Source organism: Gigantopelta aegis, chromosome 1 (assembly GCF_016097555.1).
Source record: "Gigantopelta aegis isolate Gae_Host chromosome 1, Gae_host_genome, whole genome shotgun sequence".
Lineage (NCBI taxonomy): Eukaryota > Metazoa > Mollusca > Gastropoda > Neomphalida > Peltospiridae > Gigantopelta > Gigantopelta aegis.
Genome location: NC_054699.1, coordinates 27,849,517 through 27,865,705, shown reverse-complemented (window position 1 = coordinate 27,865,705; position 16,189 = coordinate 27,849,517). Strand labels below are relative to the sequence as shown.

Genomic DNA, 16,189 nt, shown 5'->3' with positions numbered 1-16,189 from the left:
AATACCAGGAGGCCTGTCCCAGATATATCGCCAAACGACAGTGGCAGAGGCTGCAAAGCATGGGATACGATTCATTTTCCGGATTCGAAATGGAGTTCACGTTGAAAAATCGACAGACGAAAGCGTCATTATTTGATGGGCTTGATTACTGCATGAACAAAACCTTTAGACGAGTAGAACCATTTCTACTCGAACTCGATACGCAGCTCTCCGAATCTGGCATGGAAATTGGTGAATTATATGTTGAGTATTCTCCAGGTATGATATAATGTGTCATGAAGCCGCAGTGGGGAATCAAGTATCGAGACTCGACCTTTGGCTTCGTCCAAGGTGTTTTCGAAATGGCGACGTTTGTGTTAAAATCAAAGATGACAGAGTGTGGCATAGGTACACACTTTAATCTCTCCTTGTGGAATAAGGATACAAAAGTCAACGTCTTCCATGATGCAACACAAGCAGACTGTTTGTCGGAGACCGCGCGCTATTGGATTGGCGGACTGATGAAGCACGCTGGGGCACTGACAGCTCTCTGTTCTCCAACAGTCAACTGCTACCGTCGTCTGTTCCAACCGTGGGCACCAGGCAGGTGTTTCTGGGACATAAACAATCGTAATGCAACATTTCGTGTGAAAAATGACAACATGAAGAACACCTATATTGAAAACCGAATTCCCAGTGGGATATGTAACCCATATTTGGTATATGCAGCAACGCTTGCAGCTGGTATTGATGGTATTGTCAACAAGATAAAATGTCCTCCTCCTAACGACCCCGCTGCTCCATATCTCCCATCATCCCTAGCGGCTGCCTTGGATGCCCTGAAGCAAGTTGAAGCCATGGTGTCTGCGTTGAGTCAGCAGTTCGTTGATCGGTTCATTCAACTCAAAATGGAAAAGGCAAATAAAACCTTTACAAGAAGCTTCTATCGACGAAAAGAGGTTCCAGATGGAAATAGAAATGTATGCATAATATTTGTCCCGGTTATTATTATATTATCTGAAAAGAGGACACTAATACAACCAGCACATAATAATTTTTATCCTGCATCCACTGCAGATTATAAGACGACTGATTAAAGGAAAGCTATAATTGTAGACTATAAGATTATGATTTTGGACGTCACATTATATTCCGTCACGTGCTGATATACATTATAAAGTCGTTCATTTGACATAGGTTATTATATTATCGTACACTACATCTGACATCAACAGAAATAATAGTTCTCCACGCAATCGTTGATGAATTACAGAATTAAAGGAATAACTAGTTAATATTATAGGCATGAAAGCCATTTTGATGTTCAAGATGGCCCCAAATATATTTAGCGTATTTGAATTTGATTCCTGAAAATGTATTATTAGCTGTCAAAATCCGCCTCCTACATGGTTTAGAAGCCGATATGAGCAATTGATATTTTGTCATGGTGGCGGCCATGTTTAAATTCAAGATGGCGCTTAACCAGCCTCTCAGACTTCTTGGATCCATCAACTTTTGCAAATCAGCAAACCAACTTACCCCTATATGCCGAATTCCAACTTACTATGTGGTTCAGACGCCGAAATATGAGCAATTGATATTTTGCCATGGCGGCCATATTTAAATTCAGGAGGGCGGCTAACCAGCTTGTCAGACTTCTTGGATCCATCGATTTTTTAAAATAGCAAACCAATGTGGTTATGAAGCCGAAATATGAGCAATTGGTATTTTATCATGGTAGCCATATTTCAATTCAAGATGGCGGCTAACCAGTTTGTCGGACTTCTTGGACCCATCAATTTTTCAAATTAGTAAACTAAAATACCCCTATATACCAAATGACAACGTCCTATGTGGTTCAGACGCCGAAATAAGAGAAATTGATATTTTGTCATGGCGGCCATATTTAAATTCAAGATGGCGGTTAAACAGCCTGTCAGACTTTTTTGATCCATCAATTTGTGAATTTAGTAGACCAAAATACCCCTATTTACGAAATTTCACACTTTCTGCCAGAAGTGAACATCTTTTTCACATATCTGCCCGACTATTAAGGTGTTAGCTTACAATACGTATTATCTGCTATTGCTACTGGTTTGTGTACAGAATATATTAAAGTAAAATCACTTTGACCTCGATATGGCGTAGGACATGTATACATATAACTTCATATATGATATTAATACTAAGGTATGTTGTTTAGATTTTGAATTTTCAAGTTATGCTTTGGACATTTAATCTATAGATTTACACCGGCCTCTGTGGTGTCGTTTTAACGACTCAGTGGTTAGGTGTAAGACCACTACACTCTCTTCTCTCTCACTAACCACTAACAACTAACCAACTAATCCACTGTCCTGGACAGACAGCCAGATAACTGAAGTGTGTGCCCAGAACAGCGTGCTTGAACCTTAATTGGATATAAGGATGCAAACAAGTTAAAATGAAATATAGATTTACTCTCGACCTGAATACTATTGACCAGTATCTGGACATTTCTGTTCACGGTATATTTATATATTTATAAGTTGTTCTTGAAAGTGTAAGAAAATCATACTCTTATTACCGGTATATTAAAATAGTGTATTTCTTGGTCCACCCAAGAGAAACTATATATTTGATAGTTCGTTAGTGATTGTTATATTGCTCCATGAGTTTCCAAGTAAGTATCAGAATAACTTCGACATAGGTGTAGTATAGACAATATATCTTTTGAACGTGTATAATGTCATCTATAATATTGCTACTTGGGTATCTCGAATAGATATTGAATATTTAAGTTATGTTTTGGATATTTAATCTGTAGCTTACAATACGTATTATTTGCTTTGACTATTCAATTATATTTTATTATAACTGTTTTGTGGGGTTTTTTTTGTGGTTTTTTGTTTGGGGGGTGGGGGATGGGGGTGGGGGGTGGATGTAGTCACAATCTTGTAACTTCATGTATCCAATTTTCATCACACACACACACACACACACACACACACGCACACGCACACTCACACGCACACACACACAGACACACACACACACACACACACACACAGACACGTGTCTGTCTGTGTACGGAGTATAATGCTGTATAAATTAGGTGGTGATGGTAGGTTTTCATAGCAAGCCCTTTACACAGGATTATAACAGTCCTGGAAACCTTTATCTACACCGTATGATTTACAATTACATTTTATAACTTAAGACAGCGCTAGTTGATGTAGTGCTGGTGGTAAGTATGTAATTACTGGAGAAACATCTGTCCCTGTTTCTAAGATCTTTACTAGGTATGATAATGAACTGGTGTATTTTTGGACTACTTTCAAAGCAAGTGCTGTGTCATGCTACAGCAGTATCTGCTTTCTTTGCATATGGATTAAACCTCGGCTTCATATTCATGTAATATCACAAGAAGGCGGGACGTAGTCTAGTGGTAAAGCTCCCATCTGATGCGCGGTCGATTTAGGGTCGGTACCCATCGGTGGGCCCATTGGGCTATTGCTGGTTGCAGCCATTGGCTCACGGCTGGTATATCAACGTCCGTGGTGTGTGCTATCATGTCTGTGGGATAGAGCATACAATAGATCCCTTGCTGCGTTAGGAAAAATGTAGCGGGTTTCCTCTGATGACTCAAAATTACCAAAGGTGTTACATCCACTAGCCAATTATTAAAATTAATGTACTCTAGTGTTGTCGTTAAACAAAATAAACTTTTATTGATCAAATGCAACATGGCTACGCACTGCAATCACGCTACAACACCCAGTACGTCGATTAGAGTACACTGTCTGAATCTCAGTTGCAGGTGGCTTCCAGTCAGGTTTAAATTCACACTCTTCAATTAAATATCCCTTCTCCAGATACGTGTCCAACAGTAATCAAAAGCCCAACAGCTTGCTTTGGATCACGTTCCATGATGTCCCTTGGTCTTGTCCCCAAACACTGAAAAATACTTGATGGACGAATTTCTACAACGGGTTCTTCTTAATAAAATAGTCATCACTGCCACAATTCTTTGTCGCCAGAACATAAACTGATGTACCATGCAGGAAATGTTCCCCAATAGGTTATGAAGTAACCATGGATGCAGTCAGCATGATGTGTACATGTGGCACGTAGTCAGGGCGGAATGTGGCTCAGTCAGTTGAGTGCTCGCTTGAGGTGCTTGCGTCGCAGGATCGAACCACCTGGGTGGATCCATTCAACTGATTGGGAGTTTTCTCGTTCCAACCAGTCCACCACAACTAGACAAAGGCCGTGATATGTGCTTTCCTGTCTGTGGTGCATTTGATCCTTTGGAAAAATGTAGCGGCTTTCCTCTGATGACTACGTGTCAGAATTAACAAATGTTTGACGTCCAACAGCCGATGATTAATTGATCAATATGTTCCAGTGGTGTCATTAAACAAAACAAACTTTATATGTAGCCATTACATACCATGGCCTTTGTTACACCAGTTGTGGAGCACTGGCTGGAACGAGAAATAACCCAATTGGTCCACCGACGGGAATCAATCCTAGATCGATCGTGCATCAGGCAAGCGCTGTACCTCTGAGCTATGTCCGGCCCCCTGTTTATATCGAGTGAGACTTGAATACAATCTGTCTGTCTGTCTGTCTGTCTGTCTGTTCTGGTGTTTGTGTTATATTCAAGAGACGTGTCTAGTTTACACTGGTGATTTGTACTATGTTTATATCAAGTGAGACTCTTAATACAATCTGTCTGACTGTCTGTCTGTTCTGGTGTTTTGGTTATATTCAAGATATGTGTATAGTTCACACTGGAATGGATACGTTTTGGAATCCCATAGTGAACTACAAAGTTGTTGAAGAATGTCTCTGCAGTAGTCATATTCTTAGTGGTATAGGCCTGCGTATACCTGGCCTGTAACCACCAAGCCATTCTGTTGTCATCCTTTCAACGGCTCTAATGCCAGGAAATCCATACAAAGAAGTTCCAGTGGATGTGATGTGTCTATATTGTCTAAAGGTGCTTGACTTGTAGGAATCCTCATATTCCTCAGCATCTTTGATCATTCCTGCCAGAAAAAGCGGTCTTTAATGAGTGACAATGTTCCAACTCTGTCCAGACTCTGGCCATAGCCACATATCGGCATATACTGGGAAGAACCAACTGTTTGTGTGTTTGACCATCCTCTTCAGTGATTCAGTACAAAACCCCATGCTTATGCAAGTCTTCAAAAGTCCAATCATCTCCTGGTTTCCAGCATACTGCTTTGTGTCAGGTCTGGTTCTGTTTGTCAAGTGTCCAATTACTGTGGCAAATGTTGGATCATTGTTTTGGGAATGTTTCCATGTACAGGCACTCAGCTCACACTTGTAATGTGATACTTACATCATCAAATCCATCAACATCAACAGACAAACACAAACTTTCTACTAAATTCGAAACACAAGTAGCTTTAAAAATTGCGTCAATGGAATCCTTTAACAAACTTTCTATTTCTTGTGAGTCATCTGTGTATTCTGGCAATCTTGACAAAGTGTCCACATCAGCATTAGCCTTGATTGGGCTACATCTCATACTGAAATTGTAATTAGCCAACAAAGCCAACAACCGATACCCAGTGGCGTCAAGACAAGCAGAAGTCAATATGTAAGTCAACAGATTGTTATCAGTCACAATAAAATCATATTCATATAAATAGATATGACATTTTTCTGATATTGCCCATTTTAGACATAAAAATTCCAGTTTGTGAGCTGAATAATTCTTTTCAGAACGGCTCACTCCCCTACTGACATAAGCAATGATTCAAAATCCATCTTGCTTTTGGTGTTACACAGCTCCAAAACCTTGAGCACAAGCATCTGTGTGAAGTTCAAACAGTTTAGTGTAGTCTGCATATTCTAATGAATGGAGAAGACAGTCTATATTTTAATTGTTCAAACACCTCTTCCTGTTCTTTCCCCCATTTCCACTGCACTATATCAAACACTTGTCTTCTTGACTTCTTAGAAGTAGACTTTGGCATAAGTACATTTAATGACTTCGCAATTTTCAAAATATTTGGTACAAATTGTCTATACTAACTTGAAAATCCAAGAACTTTCTTCACCTCTTCTGGATTAAGGGGGATAGGCCATTGCCTGATTTTATCCACCTTCTCCAGATCTGCTTCTATGCCATCTGCAGTTACAATATACCCGACATACTTCAGTTACTGGCTGAATAGATTGCATTTCTTTGGATCAAGCTTCAACCCGCAGCCAGGCAGTCGTTAAAACACCATCTCCAATCTCTGGACGTGTTCTTCATAAGACTTTGAGAAAATAATCAAGTCTGATAAGTAAATCATGCGAATGTTGAGATCCAATTCATCAAGACATGTTTCCATCAGACGTTGTCAGAGCATCGGACAACCCAAAGGGCTTCCTGTTAAACTCATAAAATCCGAGAGGCCATACGGTAAAAGTGGTCCGTTCTTTATGGGTTTCAATTTTAATCTGATGATATCCACTTTTCATGTCAAGAACTGAAAAATAGTTCATGCCTCCCAAACAATACAAAAGTTCGTCAATTCGTGGCAATGTGTAGGAATCCTTGATGTTTCCATTATTCAACTGTCTATTATCAATACACATTCTTAGAAGCTAGAAATCTTTCTTATTCGCCAATACAACATTTAAAGCTCATGGACTGCGATCATCGAATAACTCCAGAGGACAAAAGTTTTTGTTTTAATTGACTTTTTACCTGTTCAAACATGGATGGAGGAAGCAGTCTATGCCTTTTGTTTGGATGCAGTAGTGTTGTACAAATCAATTCTATGGCAAACGTGCCCGGAGTAACCAAGATCTTCATCGTGTTTGGAGAATATAACGTGAAACTTTTGAACAAGTTTTATACCTTGTTCCACTTCCTTCCTACTATGTTCATTGTTTTCGATCCCATCTTGATGCAACGATGTTGGTACATCAATAGGCTGCGAGTTGGTGGATCCTCTAAAGTCACTGGGTGTAATTCTCAAAGCAGCGCTCGTGGTGGAATAATTACCGTTTGAGACGTTGCATTACAGATATGAACTTCAATAATGTCAGAATTCTCACTGTCAAAATTAATAACAATAGGTTCAATATCAATGTTGTCAGTTAAAGATGTCATTGGTGTTGTTTGGAGAAGTGCACAAATCTTCGGAGATCTCAAAACTGTATCAACTCTACCACTTACAACCACTCTACTGTTGGGAAGATGTATGAGGATGTGTATATTCGTGAACAATAATTAACCCGCCTTGATATTTTTTAATAAAAATATTGGTTAAAATGGCAAGGAATATTTACAAAACTAATAACCCAAAGCGGTAGGATCCTTTCAGACCTAACCTGAACGAATTGGTCAAGAAACTTCAGCAGTGGATAGCTAGTATTAAGCATAATGCACGTGCTAAACGTGTAACATCTGATTTCGTGTTCCACCGGAGTACATTACTATCACTAGTATCAGGTTTATAAGGCTTAAATTACAAGTTCATTGTATGATGCAGATGCTTGTCCTCGTGGGATAAAGCGGTGTACTTGTTTACAATGTACCAGTTCTGTCAGTAATGGGTTCGAATCCCTGATTGGAACTCATAAAAAATTCAAATTGCATTGTTTCACAGGTGTTGATTCTTGAAAAATAATCGACACCTTCAACAGTGTGACGTCACAGCTATGGATTAATAATAGTTCATGTCAGGAATGTAACATTCAACTCCAGATATGATTTTCTTCAGTAATTATAAATTAGACTTGATCTATTTTGATGTAATTAGTAATTATATTCTGATATAAAATTTGATTAATAGTTCATAATTTTTATGCATAGCAAAATTAAGGATTGCAACTGACGACAAAAGTTATTTAACAGAATAACTTCAATTAAACAAATAACTTTAGCGATTATATCTAATATATTATGCTAATATTAGTTGTATTTGCATGAAAATGCCATAATACAATTTCTAAAAATTATCTAATTATTTCATAAATGTCGACTATAATGATGCTGAAAATGTTACACTTTTGGGTATCTATGACATCATGCAGCAGTAATATATTATGATGTCCCTTCATTTCTGGCTACCATACTCCAGTGGAATAGAGAAAGACTTAAAAGATCAGACAATACAAAAGGAAAGAATATCCAAACAAAGCATGTACTAGTATGTTACACTGCTGACATTACATTTTGAGGATAGCTGACAATTTTGGTGAATTAAACATGTAGAAATTTATACACAGACATTATAAGCACACGGATTTGCAGGAGAGATATAGGTATTTTTAAAATGACTAGTTTGCCTTTGGAAAAAAACCCATCACTTTAATTTTTTTTTCAAATGACATAAACTCTCATATTTCAGGACCTGGTTGTCAGTCTTCAAAATTCAACCTGTTCATTTATTTTGCAACAGGTCTGAAGACAAGATATTATAAAAACACCAGTACCCCAAAAATCATTAAATTGTGCCTTATGTCCACACATTATCTGAAATTATACTTTCAGTTGCTATCGTTCGCTTGATGCGCGGTCGGTCTACAATCGATCCCCGTCGGTGGACTCATTGAGCTATTTCTCGTTACAGCCAGTGCTCCACAACTGGTGTAACAAAGGCCGTGGTATGTACTACCTTGTCTGTGGGATGGTGCATATAAAATATCACTTTTAGTCCATGAGCCAGACCGAATCTGACTACCAAATTGGTGAACAGATCCAACATAGATTTTTAGTTAGTATGATATCTGAAGTGTCCGAAATCACTTGTCGAACATTCTGTATCGGTAGCCAAGTGCTATTTTGGCCCAAATCCTGGAAATCGGCAAAATTATCACTTTTCGACTTATTTTATGCAGTTTACAATTCTGTATTAGATGATAAATATTTTTCAATATTTATTTTATAATGTATTTACCAAAATCAAGAAAATGTATGGGAAAAAGGGATTTTTTTTCATGATGCATCTTCAAACGTTTTTCACCATTTTAAATCAAAGCACCTTGAAGCCAATTTTCGTTTTAGTTCATTTTGTAACCATATTTTATTTACATGCGTATGGTTGCAGCACTGGATGTGATCATTATTATAATGTTACCAAGCTGCTCTCTCTTTTGTTGCCAGATTTCTACCAGGAACCTGGTAAGCTTATTCTTACTTTCTGTACTTGCTAATAATCTTCCAGTTTTTATAACTTACATTTTGTGGACAAGGAATATATATATATATATATATATATATATATATATATATATATATATATATCTGTGTGTGTGTGTGTGTGTGTGTGTGTGTGTGTGTGTGTGTGTGTGTGTGTGTGTGTGTGTGTGTGTGTGTGTGTGTTATTAAATCCCACATATAGTGGCTGCTTCCATTATGGTTGTATTTATGGAGAGAGAGAGAGAGAGAGAGAGAGAGAGAGAGAGAGAGAGAGAGAGAGAGAGAGAGAGAGAGAGAGAGAGAGAGAGAGAGAGAGAGAGAGAGAGAGAGAGAGAGAGAGAGAGAGAGCAGATTGGTAACATTACAATAATTGTTACATACTATGCTGCAAATGGATGCATGTACATATAATACAGGGGCGGCACAGTGTAAAAAATAGTGGTATGGCTCGTGGTTGCCAGACTCGCCTTTTAAATTACTTGTAAGGACATTTTCACAGATACAACAAATATAATACACACGCACACACAAAAGTGATACAGCCATGCCATATCTCTATGCCGCCCCTGTAATATGTCTACCTGGTTAAAACATGTCCAAAAACCTTGATATAAATTTTTTTATGGATCACTCATATCTCTCTGATGATTTGATTTAAAATAATAAAAAACGTTTTATGATGCATCATCAAAAAAGTGTGAAAAATGCCCTTTTCCCTATATGCCTTTGATAAAGACATTATAAACAAATATTAAAAGCTATGCATGAGCTAATGCGGAATTGTAAACTGAATAAAATAAGCCAAATTGCATGTCCATAGGTGATTTTGCTAGTGAGTTATGATAATTTTACTGATTTGTGGGATTTTGGTCAAAATGGCTGCTAAAATAGCACTTAATTACCAATCCAGAATGTCAGTCAAGAGATTTTGGACACTTCAGATATCAGACTAACTAAAAATCCATGTTGGATCTGTTCACCAATTTGGTACTCAAACTCAAAATGTTGAGGTCTGGCTCATGGACTATTTCTACTAATTGAAAAGAGTAGTCCATGAAGTGGCGACAGCAGGTTACCTCTCTCAATATCTGTGTTGTTCTTTACCATATGCCTGATGCCATATAACCGTAAAATAAAATGTGTTGAGTGCATCGTTAAATAAAACATTTCCTTCATTTATTCATTCCTTCAGTTGCAATGTTATGCGAAATTGTTACACACCTGACCATTTTTAGCAACACAATTTTTTTATATTTTGTAATACATGCAAGGAATCATAGTATTTTGTTACACAATTTACATCTGGAGATGAAACATCAAAAAAGATATTGAAAAACTGAAATTGCTAAATATTATTGCTTTTAGAAAGAAAGAAAGAAATGTTTTATTTAACGACGCACTCAACACATTTTATTTACGGTTATAAGGCGTCAGACATATGGTTAAGGACCACACAGATTTTGAGAGGAAACCCGTTGTCGGCACTACATGGGCTACTCTTTTCAATTAGCAGCAAGGGATCTTTTATTTGCGCTTCCCACAAGCAGGATAGCACAAACCATAGACTTTGTTGAACCAGTTATGGATCACTGGTCGGCGCAAGTGGTTTACACCTACCCACTGAGCCTTGCGGATCACTCACTCAGGGTTTGGAGTCGGTATCTGGATTAAAAAATCCATGCCTCGACTGGGATCCGAACCCAGTACCTACCAGCCTGTAGACCGAAGGCCTACCATGACGCCACCGAGGCCGGTATATATATTTTTTTTTTTCTCATAATTTTCTAAAGACAGAATATTAAGTTTAAATTTAATAGGTGAAAGAATATATCACACCAAAAAATTATTGCATACACAGCAGGGTTGAAGCTGGACCGTATTATTAGGAATTGGACATGTTAGTTAGAAACTTTGTACTAGTTATTTACAAAATGCAGGTAGTTGTAAACTTTTTTTTTTAAATTCATAATCATACAGTTAATACAATAACTTTACATAACAGATCCAATGTTTATAAATAAATATATGAATGTGAAATGCAGGGCCGTACCCTGACCAAAATCCATGGGGCGGCACTAAATTTTATAAATAATTTTTAACATACTATAAAGATTAAACATTTCTATGCTATTACTGGATATATATAAAAAAAAAAAGGACAAGATTCTCGGGGGGGGGGGGGGGGGGGCAGCTGCCCCCCCTGCCCCCCGGAGGGTACGGCCATGAAATGTATACACAAAATACTAACAACAATATCAATACTAGTCTTGTCTTTAAACAGTCCTAAAAGCAGTATTCAAAATATAGAAAAAAAAGTCCACCCCCCACAACATATGGACATTATAAATTAAAAAGATCTATACAGTCGGATCTCGTTATCTCAATCTATGTAAACTCATTATTCCAGGCTAGTTTCATCTCAATCCACAGTTACCTCAAATCTTGGACCATTTCGTTCGTTCCTTTCAACATCGAGATAACAACGTTTGACTCCATATATATAATTAAACCTTGAATAAATTGTGACATATAGACCAGAATTTTACAAACTTGTTATAATTGCAACAAGAGAATGCCACGCTTTTTGTCACATTATAATATAGACTCAGCTCCTTTTGTATCTATGTAAAATCTGGGATGAGACACTTTAAATGACTTTTAAATATTAACTGTTTAGTTATTAATATAATAGCATTAATAGGATCATTGTTACTCGTCTTAAATCCCAAAATTATATTTTATTTTGTAAAGTTCATTATTATACCAGTTTTTTGTTGCATCCAAAGCTTTAATTGTTCCCAAATATGCCTAACGTCATTACATTCCCAAAATAGGTGTATTAGTGTTGATATTTCATGTTTACAGAAGGAGCAAAGAGGTGAATCAATATATCCTATGTTATGTAAAAACTTATTTGTAGCCAATATCCTATGAATAATCTTGTATTAAAACCATCTTAATTCTGTACTATCTGTGCAGCGAAAAGGTACTGTATTTACCGTCTTCCAATCATCATCATATTTGAAATTTAATTCTTTTTTCCATTTTAAATTAAATTTATGTTTTAAAAATCTCGTATCCAATAAAATATTGTAAAACTGTTTACTGCCTTTACAACTTATCTTAAGATTCGAATTATTATAGGGAAAAATAGGATTTTGCAACTTTCTTTTAATTTTTTTTTATTTTAAATGTATTCAAGATTATAAATGTTTTTAAATTGTGGGAATGTAATAAATAATCCACTGTCATCTAATAAATCATTTATAAATCTAATTCCTATCTTGTGCCAACTGTCATAAAACACTGATTTATTATTTACTTTAATGTCATCATTAAACCATATATATTGAGACTGGACATCATTTTCACTAACAATTTTATTTTTACATTTTTTAAGATAGATGCACCAAGATAAAAGAGTATCTCTCCAAAAAATATTTTTTACGGTTGGTAAAATATTTTCTTCTATATATTTAGAATCAAATTCCATAATATTTTCTAACATATTGACTTCACCAAAAATAAGAGATCTCCACTTTGAATCTATACAAACAAGCCTTTTAATCCAAGCAATTTTTTTGAGCCATAATGAATGTTTGAATATTTGGTACTTTAATTCCTCCATCTCTAATAGTATAATTCATCTGTATACGTTTAACTCTGTCAGGTTTACCCTTCCAAATAAAAAAAATTGAAGTTCTTGAATACCATTAATAGGTGGATTTGGAATAGAGGAAAATAAATGATTTAATTTTCCAAGAACAAGAGATTTTAATACTGTGTTTCTTCACAATGGAGTAAGAGTTCTACTAGACCAAATGTTCAAAATAGTTTCAATAGCTTTAAATTTCTCCCTAAAATTACTTTCTATCATATTTTCCAAGTCAATATCAAAGTTAATCCCCAATAAAGTAAATTGTTCTGTCCAGTCAAATTTCCAGTCCCGACATATCTTATATCTACTACGTTTTTTCGACCCAATCCAAATTAGTTTAATCTTATCCACATTTACTTTAAGACCTGAAAAACGAACACAAAATGCAAGGGTGTTTAAGGTGGTATAGACTTTTTTCTGTTCTATCTAATATCACTGTTGTATCGTCAGCAAACTGCGTAATTAAATATTCTATATTTCCAAGTTTCATTCCTTTTATGTTTTTATTGTTTTTCAATAACTTGGCTAATATTTCTGAACAAAGAAGAAATATATATGGGGAGATTGGATCGCCCTGTCTACACCCTCTTTCCAATTTAAAAAAAAGATGATGCAAATCCATTAACCAAGACACTAGACTGACTATCTCTTTGAAATATGGAAATCCATTTGTATTGATTCACTAAAGCCAAAGAATTTTAAGACTTCATTAATAAAATTCCAGTCTACTGAGTCAAAAGCTTTTTCAAAATCTATTAATAACAGTAGTCCTGGGATATTATGTAATTCTGTGTAACTCATAATATCATATATTAATCTTGTCACTTCACCTATAAATCTTCCAGATAAAAAACCGTTCTGTTCTTCACTTATTATAGCTGGTAAAACTAATTTTATTCTTTGTGCAATTGCAGCAGAAGCTATTTTGTAAGAAACATTTAACAATGAGATGGGTCTCCAATTTTTAAATAATTTTTTAGATTTATTTATTTTAGGAATACATATAAACAAACCTTGTTTTTGAGTAATTGAAAGCATTCCATTATTATAAGCATAATTTAAAGAGTTGATTAAGTATTTATTTAAGTCTCTCCAATTTAAAAAAAAAAAATTCCACTGTAAATCCATCCGGTCCTGGACTTTTTTCATTCTTCATATTTTTTAATGCTGCAAGTAATTCATCATATTTTAACTCACCTTCAAGACTTTTGGAAGTTGTTGGATCTAGTTTTGGAGATTCACAATTTTGAAATAGTTGTTCTAAATCTATTTGAGTATTTATTTTTTTAGAATATGATTTTTCAAAAAAGTGCTTTGTTACATTGCCACTAGCCGTCTCTAATTCTACAAATGATTTAGTTAGAAAATTTCTTGATTCTAATTTTAGAAAGTATTTAGTGGGTTTTTCCCCCTTTTCAATCCATCTAGCTTTTGCTCTAACAAAATTACCTTTAGCTTTAATACTACTAATATTTTCTAATTCAATATTTAAAATTTTAATATGATCTATTATAGGATTTTTAACACTAACGTCATCAGTATCGTCTAATTGTTTTGTTAGTTGAATCAATTCAATATCCAATTCCTTCTGCTTGTCCTGTAAATGTTTCTCTTTTTTTATGAATAAACTATTTTTTTACCATAATAACTGGTCATTTATTATATATGGATTTACATTTTGCTCATCATTCATATTTTTATATTGATCGATAGTTTCCATTATAGTTTCTTTAATTAAGTTTACATATTCTTTATCTTCAAGTAATAAATTATTAAACTTCCAAAAACCTTTTCCCCTTTCAAGTTCATTAATTTTTATAGTTAATTCAATAGGGGAGTGATCTGATTTAAAACTAGGATGTATATCAGTACCAATGAGTGAAGACAATAGGTTGTGTGATATTAAAAAGAAATCTAAGCGCAATTGTTTTAATGGTGTGGACTGTCTCCAAGAAAACTGCTTTAAGTCTGGATTCTCTTCTCTCCATGGATCTTTAAGATCTAAATTTTCTTTCATTTCCAAAACTTTTTCATGAGCCTTAGGATTATTAACCGTTTTATAATTAAACAAATCCAGAATCGGGTCCTGAACCAAGTTCCAATCTCCACATATAATATCATATTTACTGTCTAGACTTTCAATTATATTAATTAAATTTTCATAAAATTCTGGGGCATCTAAATTTGGACCATACACACTAATTAATGTACATGATTCATGATCTATTTCCAAACTTAATGCTAAATAATTTCCATTTCTATCTTCTAACACTTTTTTAATTTTAAATTCAAAATTATTGTTAAACAGTATTGCTGTTCCTCGTGCATTTGTTTTGAAAGAGCTAAAATAACATTCTGAGTAACCCCACTGTTGTTTAACAATTTGTTCTAGTTCTTTACAAAAATGTACGTCTTGAAGGCAATAAATTGAAGCTTTCTTATTCTTTAAGAACTAAAATACTTGTTTCCTTTTAAAAGTGTCATGTAAGCCTCTACAATTCATAGAAATTATTTTAATGTTATTATCCATTGAAAATTTGTAATTGGCCCATTATCCTTTTTTCTGTTTCCTTGTCAGACCATAATACATATGATGTAATTTAGAAAAAACCTAGCATATTTACGGATTTGTATAACTGTATGTTTATGATATTTAAAAAAAAGACTTCTGGCATAATGAAGAAATAAAAAACACAAAAGAAAAAAACTAAATAAAAATTAACTAAATGTTTTAAAGAAAACCTTGTGTACAAATGGGTCAGGTCAGAGGAGCGAGAATTTTTTTTTTTTTTAAACTTGGTAAAAAAGGGATATATGTTTGTTTAAGAGTAGCATTACAGGGGAGAGGGGGGATAAATAAATAAATAAATGGGGTGGGGGAATTACACCTTTAGTGCACACAATGTTGAAGTAGTTTTGAATAATTATGTAAAAGAATATGAATATTACACATACATACGTTATAAAAATACTCCTTGCCTATAACTAGTATCTGGCAGGGCTTTAGATAGTATCAAAGTAAAACGGTGTGGTACAGCTAGTGTCTCCCAAAATTAGAAGCCCAAATACACCATAACCATCTATCAAACAATTTCAACTAAAAATTTACGCTTTACTCAGAGCAATAAATACCAGTATTTGCGCAAATTAGTGAAATTGATAGCCCTGCAAATCCTGCTAGTAATAATTGTACAATACTCATTCATACCTGCACCATATATAGAATTATACCAAAGCATAGATGTAATATTAAGCCTACATATTCCTATTCATGTATATGCAGTTGTGGGGAGTGAGAGGGAATAAAAAGACAAAAAGACACCAAAAAAAAAAGACCCCACCTAATAATAATGTAATAATTACTACTGATAATACTAAATTAAAATTAATTGACATAC

The 16,189-nt window shown here is 34.9% G+C and overlaps 2 protein-coding genes across 2 annotated transcripts in view; one reads left to right on the top strand and one right to left on the bottom strand.

Annotated features, from left to right (window-relative positions):
- The first annotated feature begins 275 nt into the window (after positions 1–275).
- Positions 276–5,035, top strand: LOC121373997 (glutamine synthetase-like). The gene is made up of 2 exons (XM_041500900.1): positions 276–896; positions 4,979–5,035. Exons 1-2 carry the CDS (start codon positions 276–278, stop codon positions 5,033–5,035), a joined length of 678 nt encoding a protein of 225 aa, XP_041356834.1.
- Positions 5,036–6,023: 988 nt separating this feature from the next.
- Positions 6,024–16,189, bottom strand: part of LOC121373922 (tyrosine-protein kinase HTK16-like) — a 35,058-nt gene continuing 24,892 nt past the window's right edge. Inside the window, exon 8 of the mRNA XM_041500782.1 lies at positions 6,024–6,124. Coding sequence (XP_041356716.1) covers positions 6,024–6,124 — 101 coding nt within the window. The remainder of the gene's footprint in view (positions 6,125–16,189) is intronic.